The 10,265-nt window shown below is 70.1% G+C and overlaps 1 protein-coding gene across 1 annotated transcript; it reads right to left on the minus strand.

Annotated features, from left to right (window-relative positions):
• Positions 1 to 7,560, minus strand: LOC140902047 (numb-like protein). Its single transcript, XM_073321668.2, has 8 exons — positions 6,205 to 7,560; positions 5,717 to 5,791; positions 5,263 to 5,337; positions 4,913 to 5,053; positions 4,227 to 4,398; positions 3,051 to 3,341; positions 2,658 to 2,810; positions 1 to 2,338 (listed from the first exon to the last, which is right to left on the minus strand). Exons 1-8 carry the CDS (start codon positions 6,328 to 6,330, stop codon positions 1,695 to 1,697), a joined length of 1,677 nt encoding a protein of 558 aa, XP_073177769.2. The 5' UTR covers positions 6,331 to 7,560; the 3' UTR covers positions 1 to 1,694.
• Between the last annotated feature and the right edge of the window lie 2,705 nt (positions 7,561 to 10,265).

Here is a 10,265-nt window from a genome sequence, read left to right on the forward strand (position 1 = left end):
TGAATGGCCCCCGCCCGGCGCAGGGCACCAGCCGGCAGCAGAGGGTAGCTTTATTGGCAGTTATTTCTGTCATACAAACGCGGGGCGGGGGGGGATTTTAGATACAAAACGTGTGGAAATAAAGATAGAAAATCTCCCCCGCCCCCCCCCCCCCCGGCCGGTGTCGCCTCCTGGGGGTCGGTGCAGGGCCCGTGCCAGCCGGAGGGCTGGGGGGGGGCAGGACAGCAGCTGCCTCCCCCTCCCCGCACCCCAGCACCTGCCCCAGGGCTCTGTGCACCTACAACGTGGCTCTGCCCCCCCCCCGCCCCAGGGCTCCCCCCCCGCCCCAGCGGTGGGGCACGGCCAGCCTGCACCCCCCCCCGCAGCCCCAGCCCCCCGGGGCCCACGAAGCACCTCCGGGTGGTGCCCACGGGGGGGCGAATCCAGGCCACGCTGCTCAGGCCGTGGGGCGGATGAGAGGCCTCAGGTGCCCCCCCCAGGGGTCCGGCCCTGCCCCTGACCCCACACAGCCTGTGGGAGGGGTGTCTGGTCCCCCCACTCCAGGCCCCCCCCCCCCAGTTCCCACAATATCCCCCCTACATCAGCCCAGCAGGTCGGGGACAAGCTGCCACTTCAATGCACCCCCCCCCCCCACGGGCTTTGACTTGTGGCAGGATCAGGGCAGACAGCTGGGGGGGGCATCTGGGGCACTGCCCGTCTGTCCGTCCATCCCACCCTGGCCTGAGCCCCTCCCCCATCTTCACCATGATCCACCCCCCCACATCCCTGCCCCCGAACTAAAAATCAAAGACAATAAATTAGAGCCAGGAACAACCCCCCCGCCCCGCTTGGCCAAGGGCCCCTGAGACCCCCCCCAGGCCAGGCCCAGCCAGGGGTCTGGACAGGAAAAGCTCCAGCTCTGGGTGTTTTTTCCTATGGGGGGGAAGCTCCCCGCAGAAGATTTAGGGTTAGCATCACCCCTGCTTTGCCCCTCCCCCCAGACTCCCCCTCTGGGCCACGCTGAGGGACCCGGGGGGGCCACAGCACCCCCCAGTAGGTGGTGCTGGTGCATCGTGACCCCCCCCCACTGCTGCAGCAGAGGCCTATGGGGTCGGAAAGGCCAGAACCAAACCCCCCGCCCCCGAGGCAGCTCCCTGCAGGGGAGGCCAATTCCGGCCCCCAGGACCCCATTTTCCCTCCGCTCAGCCCCCCACCACCTGCCCCCAGGTCCGCGGGGCCTCATCTCTGCAGGTCTGACCACAAGACTCGGGGGGGGGGGTTAGCCCTGATCACCCCCGGATCTGGGGGGTGCTCCCCGGTCCAGACCCCCAAAACGTACAGCCCAGGATCCCTCCCCCTTTGCAGCCAGCCAGCTAGGGACCTGTTAACCATTTCATCACCGGGGGGAGGAAAGGCTCCTCACCCCCACACTCCCCCCCCCCACTTCAGCAGACCCCAGCCCCACCTCCAGGGACTGGGACCCACGCTCAGCCCCGCATTGGCCCCCCGGCAAAGCCCCCAGCAGCAAAGCTGGTGCGGGCGGGCGGGGGGGAGCAGTCCTGGGGGCCCCTCCCCAGGCTGCCCCCCATTTGACAAGGAGCTGGTGACCCAGGTTCCGCTGGGGTGGGGGGGTCTCCGTACATCCCCCACCTCTACCTGGCCCCATAGTCAGTTCCATAGTGGGGGGCTCGGGGACCCAGGTGGCCCCCCCCAGCTCACAGCTCGATCTCAAAGGTTTTCTGCAGGTCTCCGGCGAAGGGGTTGACTGGGTCGGCCCCCCCGGGGGGCTTGGCCCCCAGCGCCGCCCACTGAGCCTCAAAGGGGTCTGGCTTGGGCGGGGGGGCTGTGGCCCCCGGCTGGCCCGGCTCCGGGGGCCAGGGGGCGGCGCTGCCGGACTTGGGCCGGGCCTGGGGGGGAGGGGGCAGCACGGGGCCCCGCAGCGCAGGGGGGAAGGAGCCGGCCTTGCCCCCCGAGTTCGAGGGCGGCAGCTGGGCAGTGGAGCAGAAGACGTTGGCCACCATCTGGGAGGGGGTGATGCCCACCACGGGCATGCTGGGCGCCCCGTAGGGCCCGGCCAGTGGGTAGGCCCCCGTGGGCACGTGGGCCGGCTGCATGTGGGGCGGCCGGAAGATGCCCACGGGGGCGGGCGCGGCGGCGTAGCTCACGGGGTAGGGGGGCAGCGTGGCGGGCAGGGCCGTGGGCACGGGTGCCGTGGAAGGGGCCAGCTGCTGAGCTTTGACCGTCTGGGCCACCTCCTCCAGCCAGCGCTCGGCCTCCGACGGGGTCCGCTTGTGTCCGGGCTGGAACGGGGGGGCCGGCGGGGGGGCCCCCGACCCCGGCTCGCCCCAGGCGGCCGGCTCTGCGGGCGAGGAGAAAAACCCATGTCAGGAGCGAGCCGCATGCCAATGCCAGGGCAGGGCGACGGGGGGCTGGCTCCCCAGGGACCCCCCACCCTGCGCTGAGATCGGCTTTCTCTGGGGTGGGGGGCAGGGGCTGGTTATATAGGGGTTTCCCTCGGGGGACGGCTTGTCCCTGTGCCCTTGGCACAGTGGGGGTATGGGGCATCCCCGGGCGGGATCCCCGGGCAGGAGAGTGGCGCGGCAGAAGGGGCCTGGCACCCCAGGGGTGTACCCGGGGGGGCGTGGCACAGGGAGTGGGCACAGAGGGGGGGCCCGTACCTTGGGGGAGCCCCGCGGGGGGGGAGGCGATGCCGTCGGTGGCCGTGGGGCTGAAGGGGTCGGCGGGCGGGCGGGCGAAGGAGGCATCGATCTGGCTGCAGAGGGCACTGATCCCGTCGCTGTCGCCGGGCGGGGTCGACTCCAGCTCCAGCACTGGGGGTGGGGTGGGGAGCAGAGTTGGGGGGGGCAACTCGGAGCAAACCACCCCCCCTCCCTCTGGGGCTCCCCACGCCCCCCATCTCTTAAAGGGCCGGAAGCCAAGATACCACCCCTAGGGTCCAAGTACCCCCACCCGGCCCCCCCAGCTCCCCCCCCAGCCCCCCGTGCCTGGCTGCCTAGCTCCCCCCAACCGGCCCCCCGGCCCCCCAGCTCCCCCTCCTGCCCCCGGCTCACCGGCGCCCCGGGCCGGGAAGCCCCCCGTGCGCTGCAGGGTGGAGGGCAGGTCGCTGAGCCGCAGCGAGAGCTGGCGTTTGAAGGGCGAGTTCCTCTGGCTGAGGGCGGGGAAGCCGCGGAAGGAGCCTTGCCGCACCAGCTGCTCCAGGGGTGCGTGGCGACGCGGGATGGCGTGCTGGGGGCCCCCCTCCCCCTTCTCCGCCGGCGAGGGGGCCCCCTGCGGCGGGGAGACGCTGCCCGGCTGGGCGGGGCCGGGGGGCGCCGAGGGGGTGGCGGCGGGGGCGGCCTCCGCTGGCGGAGAGAGTCGGGGTGAGACCCCCCGTGGACCCCCCACCACGCCCCCCCCCCGGTGCCCTTGGCTCCTCCCCCCAGGACGGCCCCCTCCCCCACGAACCTCCGTCCCTCCCCCCACACATTCAAGTCCCCCCACCTCAGACCAGGAGTGGCCCCCGCCCAGCATGCAAAGGGGGGGCTGGGCGGGACTCAGAGTGGGGCGGCTACCTGGGGGGGGGGTTAGAGCTGGGCAGGGATGGGGGGCAGAGATGGTCAGAAGCTGGGGTATTGGGGGGGCAGGTACTCAGAGGGGTGGGGGGGAGAGGGGGCAGAGATGGTCAGGAGCTGCGGGCACGGGGGGACAGGGGGCATAGGGGGTGGAGCTGGGGGGACGAGAGACACGGGGGGCAGAGCTGGGGGACGGAGATGGTCAGGAGCTGAGGGTATTGGGGGGTGGGGGAGAGTTGGGCAGGGTAGGAACCCGGAGGGTACTGGGGGGTCGGGGGGCATGAGGGGTGGAGCTGGGGGGGTGGAGCTGGTCAGGAGCTGAGGGCACGGGGGGGGACGGGAGGTGGGGGGAAGGGAGACACGGGGGGCGGAGCTGGGGGGCAGAGCTGGTCAGGAGCTGAGGGCACGGGGGGCACAGGGTTGGAGCTGGGGGGAAGGGAGACACGGGGGGCAGACTGCGGGCGGAGCTGGTCAGGAGCTGAGGGGATGGGGGGCACAGGGGGTGGAGCTGGGGGGACGGGAGACACGGGGGGCAGACTGGGGGGCGGAGCTGGTCAGGAGCTGAGGGGACGGGGGGCACAGGGGGTGGAGCTGGGGGGACGGGAGACACGGGGGGCAGACTGGGGGGCGGAGCTGGTCAGGAGTGAGGGCGCGGGGGGGCGGCGCCCCGGTCACCTTTCTGGCTGTCCGGCGGGCGGGCGGCCGGGGCGCGGAAGGAGCCCTGGCGGGCGAAGCTGGTCCGGTTGGCACCGAAGGAGGCCGTCACGCCGCACTCCTGCTCCCGCTTCTGCTTGCGCTCCAGGCAGGCGGCGAAGGCGCAGCCCACGGCGTGACTCAGCCGCTCGCCCTGCGGCAGGGGGCAGAGCCCGGTCAGGGGGGGCAGAGCCCGGTCAGGGGGGGCAGGGACCGGTCGGGGGGGGCAGGGACCGGTCGGGGGGGGCAGGGACCGGTCGGGGGGGGCACGAGTGGGCGCAGTGGAACATGAGCAGGCAAAGGGGCACATGCGAGACCCAGCGAGCGCGGGTGTTAGGGGCGTGCCGGGGCGGGGGGTGTGTGCCGGGGGCTGTGGGCGGGGCATGCCAGGGCGGGGGGGGCACCGGGGCGGGGCGTGCCGGGGGCGTGCCGGGGCGGGGGGGGCGTGCCGGGGGCTGTGGGCGGGGCATGCCAGGGCGGGGGGGGCGCCGGGGTGGGGGGGGCATGCCGGGGGTGTGCCAGGGCGGGGGGGGCGTGCCGGGGGCTGTGGGCGGGGCATGCCAGGGCGGGGGGGGCATGCCGGGGGCGTGCCAGGGCGGGGGGGCGTGCTGGGGGGGGCATGCCGGGGGCATGCCGGGGCGGGGGGGGCGTGCCAGGGGGCCACGCACCGAGTCCTTGAGGGCCAGGAAGCAGTGGCAGATCCAGCGGCGGGCGGTGCCGTCGCGGCAGATGTAGGAAAAGGCCTTGTCGAAGTTGCGGTCGGGGGCGCAGAACGAAACCTTCTCAATGGTCTGGTCGACGATGAGATCCTGGGGGGGGGGGCATGAGACAGGGGCAGCTCATCCCCCCCCCGCTTCCCTCCCGCCTCAGCCCAGGAGGAGACACCGCACGTCCACGGGGCTCCCACTGAGACCATGGGGGCTGGGGGGTGGCAGGACCCCCCCACGGCTCCCAACCGCCCCATAACCCCCCCAGCCGTGCCCCCCACAATCCCCAGTCCCTCCCCCCACCCCCGTACCTTTGTTTTGTCGTCCACGACCCGCAGCCCGTCGGCCGACACCCACAGAACCGACTTCACCGACTTGCGCCCGCTCTGCAACCGGGGGGGGGGTGTCAGTGGGGGGACACTAGAAACCCCCCCAGCCCATCCCTCGCTCCTGAGCCCTCTGCCCCATGGGGGTGGGGCAGAGTCCCAGGCTGGGGGGAACCACTTCAAAGAATGGAGAAATCCATTAGTGCCCTCAAGGCTGGGGGGAGATTAATGGGGGGATGATGATGGGTGGCTGGGGGGGTGCTGGTTAACTTGGTGGGGGCTGAAGGGGGTGCTGGTGAACTCGGGGTGGCTGGGAGTTGAAGGGGGTGCTGGGAAACTCAGGATGGAGAGGGGGGTTGAAGGAGGAGGTGCTGGGGGCCCCCAGTGGGGGCATCTGGCCTAGATCTGCCCCCCCGGCCCCCAGGCCAGCTGCACTCACTGTTTTCAGCTTCTTCACGGCCTCTTCACACACGTGCATCCCCCGGGACTCCTCCACCTCCGCGTGGCCCAGGTACTGCGGGGGGCAGAGGTCAGAGCCAGGCCACCCCCCAAGGCAAGGCCCAAGTGCCCCGTCACCCACCATGCCCAGCGCCACCCCCGGGTTCCCCGCAGGGAGGGGGAGGAGCTGAGCAGGCCCACGTGTGCGAGATGGGGATGTGCAAATCCGGGGCACACGCGTGTGCCTCCCAGGGGAGCTACTGCAAACGTAGGCGTGCAAGCCAAGCGTGCAACCCCCCAGCCTGTGCCTCTCCACTGCCCACACGTGCAAGCTGAGAACACAACCCCCGACCCCCGTGTGCCGGCCGTGCGAGCCGAGCGTGCGACCTCCCCGGACCGGTGGGCACCCTGCTGGGCACGTGTGTGTGACAGCCGCTCGCACACAGGAGTGCGCCGGGCGTGCGAGAGCCCCCCGCCCGGCGGACTCACCCGCACAGGGAAGCTGCACTTGCCCCGGCGAACGGCCTCCTCGTCCGCCTGCCACTGGTGAGGCCGGCTGGCCTCGGGCGCGTAGGCCGGCTTCTTCCGCCGCAGGCTCTGCCGGAGCTTGTTCATCGCGCCACGCCGGGCCTGGGGGAGACGGGCGTGAGGCCGGGGGCCCCCACTGCAAACAGGACGCCTGGGTTCTCTCCCAGCTCGGGGGGGGCTAGTGCTTAGAATGGGGGGCAGGGAGCCAGGATGCCTGGGTTCTCGCCCCAGCTCTGGGAGGGGAGTGGGGGCTAGTGGTTAGAGGAGGGGGGCTGGGAGCCAGGACGCCTGGGTTCTCTCCCAGCTCTGGGAGGGGAGTGGGCGCTAGTGGTTAGAGCGGGGGGGCAGGGAGCCAGGACTGCCCTCAGGAGCTGCCAATGTGGACAGACACAAGGATCACTCTGGGAATGTGCACCCCATCTCCGGGGGTCCCCCCCAGTTCGCATGAGCTGCCTCTTCACCCCTGGGAGACACTCAGCCCCTCCCTCCCCGAGCTGGGCTCCCCCCACTCATCAGCCCCTGGTGCCCCGAAATGCAGGAAGGTTCAGGGTGTGCCCGAAACACGAACAGCACGGGGGAGGGAGGGGGGCTGCGGGGCCCTGGCAGGGTGGGGTGGTGCTACGGACCTATATAACCCCTTCCCCCCCAGCCTCCCTCACAGAGGGCATCTGCTGTGGGCCCCTCTGTGCCGAGCTGGCCTGTGCCCCACACGATGCCCCCCCAGCTCCTAACAAGGGGCACAAAAGGGGCCAAGATGGAACCCCCCACCCCCCAAACCGACTTGGCCTGAACCCCCCCAAAGCAGATTGTCGGGGCTGGAGACGGGGGGGCTGTGGCAGGTTGGGCTGGGGGGACTCCTGGGGGGGGACAGGGAGGGGGTGGGCTGGGGGGTGGGACAGGGCTGGCTCTTTGGGGGCTGGGGGGGGCAGTGGGGTGATGGGGCCAAGGGGAGGCAAGGCCTGCGTTGGAGGGGGAGTGGGGAAGATGGGGAGGGAAGGGTAGGGGCCAGGCCTGTGTTTTAGGGGGGTGAAGTCCTGGGGGGAGGGGCCAGGCCCGCATCGGGGGGGGAGGGGCCAGGCCCGCATCGGGGTCTTGATTTAAACTCAGCCCCAGACAACCGAGGGCGGCCAGAACAAAAGGCCGCGGGGGGGGGGCAGCCCCATGGTAACCCCCCTCCCCTGAGGGAGGCAGCTGCCCCGAACCAGCACAGGGCTCTGGACAGCTGTCCTCCCCCCCGCAACACCAGCTGGAGCCGTGCGGGGAGGTCAGGGCCCGGCAAACATTTGGCCAAGGGGGTTTGTTTCCTCAGCTGCTTCCCCGCCCCCCCCTCCCCTGCCCAGCCCCCCACCCCCCTGCACACCCGATCTCCTGAACACCCCCCACCTGCTCCCCCTAAATACCCCCGCCCCCTCGAGCGTGGGGTGTCCGGCCACGGGGAGCTGGGGTGTTGAGCCCTTGGGGGAGGGGGAAAAGACGCCCCCCCCCAGCAGGCTAAGGGAATGTGGGGTGTCTTCCCACAGAATGGGGGGCAAGTCCCCCCTACCCCCGTCAGCAGCAGCCTGGGTGAAATCAAGCGCAGGGCGAGTTCTCCTGGCGGGGGCGGGGTCCTGGCTCCGACAAATCAGACCAGGCTGGACAGTGTCGGGGGGCCGGGGCGGGGGGGAAGTGGGGGCAGGAGGGACTGGAATTCAAAGTGAAACTAGCGAGAATCAAATCAATACCAGACCAGCTGCAGCCCCCCACCCAGAGACCCTACAATAACAGACCAGCCCCCGCAGACCCTACAATAACACACAAGCCCCCGCAGACCCTACAATAACAGCCCAGCCCCCGGAGCCACAGCCCCCCGCAGACCCTACAATAACAGACCAGCCCCCGCAGACCCTACAATAACAGACCAGCCCCCGGAGCCAACACGCCTAGAGACCCTACAATAACACACAAGCCCCCGCAGACCCTACAATAACAGACCAGCCCCCGGAGCCCCGACAGGATCAGCCCAGCCTGCCCACCCCCTGAAGGGCTGAGCTCCCCCAGCTCCGGGAGGGGGAGATAAATATTCCCATTCACGCCCCCCCATGGGGCTGACGCTGCCCCGCCGGTGCCCAGCTCCCAGCCCTGCGGGAAGTGGGGGAGGAGCTGGGGGGACCTGGTCCAGACCGTGCCCACGGAGCAGAGCCAAGCGGACGCCTCGCCCAGGGATCCGTGCCGCACAGTCGCTGGCATCGTCTGCCCCCACCCACAGCTCTGGGGGCTCGGCTCCACTCCGGGGACACCAGGAGACCCCCCCCGCCGTTCCAGTCGCCTGCCAGTGCCGTTCCCCCCCCCCCGGCAGGGACCCCAGAGCAGAGCCGAGCTTGGGGGCCTGCTCTGGCCTGGGACACAGCCCTGCCCGCGGGGGCAGCTCCGGGGGGCTCCGAGGCCGGCCCCCGTCCTTGATCAGCTCCAGATGAGGCCACGCAGGGTGGGCTGGGCGGAGCTGCATTTCTGTGGGTACCTGGCAGGGCACCAACCCCCCTCCCCAAGGCAACTTCGGCCCAAAGCTCCTGACCCCATTTGGTGGATCAATCCAGCCCCACAAGCTCCTTGGGAGGGAGCTATGCTGGTCACAGGGAAACTGAGTCACGGGACGTGACCTACCCCACAGTGACTTATCGACAGCCTGGAATAGAACCGAGGAATCCTGACTCTCTCCTCCCAAAACCAATAGACCCCACTCTCCTCCCAGATCTCCCCTCACTCTACCCACTAGACCCCACTCTCCTTCCAGAGCTGGGGGGAGAACCCAGGAGTCCTGGCTCCCTGACCCCCCCCCCAGCTCTAACCTCTAGCCCCCACTCCCCTTCCACTCCACCCCCTTTGGCTGGAGACTCCAGCAGCAGCTGGCCTCCGATGTGGCTCTAACGGATGCTAATAATTCCAGATCGTTTCCCAACTTCCTGCCGGCTCCCGGCTGGCGTCTGGGACCCCTTGAACCCAGCCGCCCCCCAGCTCCTTGAGCTCAGCCAGGCCGGCCCTGGGGATCTCTGCGGTTGTCTCTGCCAGGGGCCGGGGAATGGGAGCGCTTCCTGTACGCTCCCCCGTGGCAAGTGCCCCCCACCCTGCCCCATCAGCCCCGCTGCCAACCGTCCGCTCCAGGCCCCGGTCCCCGCTCTCCACCCCGGCTGGGCTCTGGGATCCACGGGGAGGACGACCCAGCAGAGAGCTAGGGATTCACACCCCATTTGCACAGGGAAACTAAGGCACAGAGCAATCACAGTGGGGAGAGAGAATTCAGAAGGGAGGAGATCTGAGAAACAGGCCACATCCCTACTGAAGTAGTGTGATCAAGCAGGTAGGGACTAGGGCTGGGAGCCAGGACTCCTGGGTTCTATCCTCAGGTCTTGGCGGGGAGGGGGGTCTAGTGGTTAGAGCGGGGGCGTGGGGGAGCTGGAGCCAGGACTCCCCCGAGAGCTCCCAGCATAAGGTGGGGAACGGGAGGTGCAGGGAGCCAGTGGCAGAGCTGAGAATTGAACCCAGGAGTCCTGGCTCCTGGCCCAGTGTCTTCCCCACGAATGGCCCTGCTGTCCCCTCCAGCTGAGCTGCAGAAGATCCGGGCCTAGCCTGAGTTCAGCGCCAGAGCCCGACGGCCCCTGGCGAGATCCCAGCCTCCGTACAGACTAGACAGGATGAATCGCAGCCGTCTCTGGGGTGGGGTGCGGGAGCCGGTTATCCAGAGACCCCCTTGAACGGTACCAAGATGCAGCCGTCTCTGGGGTGGGGTGCGGGGGCTGGTTATCCAGGGAGCTGGCGCTGAGATGCATCTATCTCTGGGGTGGGGTGCAGGGGCCGGTTATCCAGGGACCCCTTGCCTGGCGCCGAGATGCAGCCGACTCTGGGGCGGGGCAGTTGTTTATGCAGGGAGCTCTCCCCTGCTGTTCCAGGCGTGGCCTGGACCAAGCTCCAGTGTGTTCGGACTGTGCAGAAATACGACGCTTCTAACGCCCCTCAAAGCACTTCCCAGACGTCACCCCTGCTCCGCG

The sequence above is a fragment of the Lepidochelys kempii genome, chromosome 23 (assembly GCF_965140285.1).
Source record: "Lepidochelys kempii isolate rLepKem1 chromosome 23, rLepKem1.hap1, whole genome shotgun sequence".
Lineage (NCBI taxonomy): Eukaryota > Metazoa > Chordata > Testudines > Cheloniidae > Lepidochelys > Lepidochelys kempii.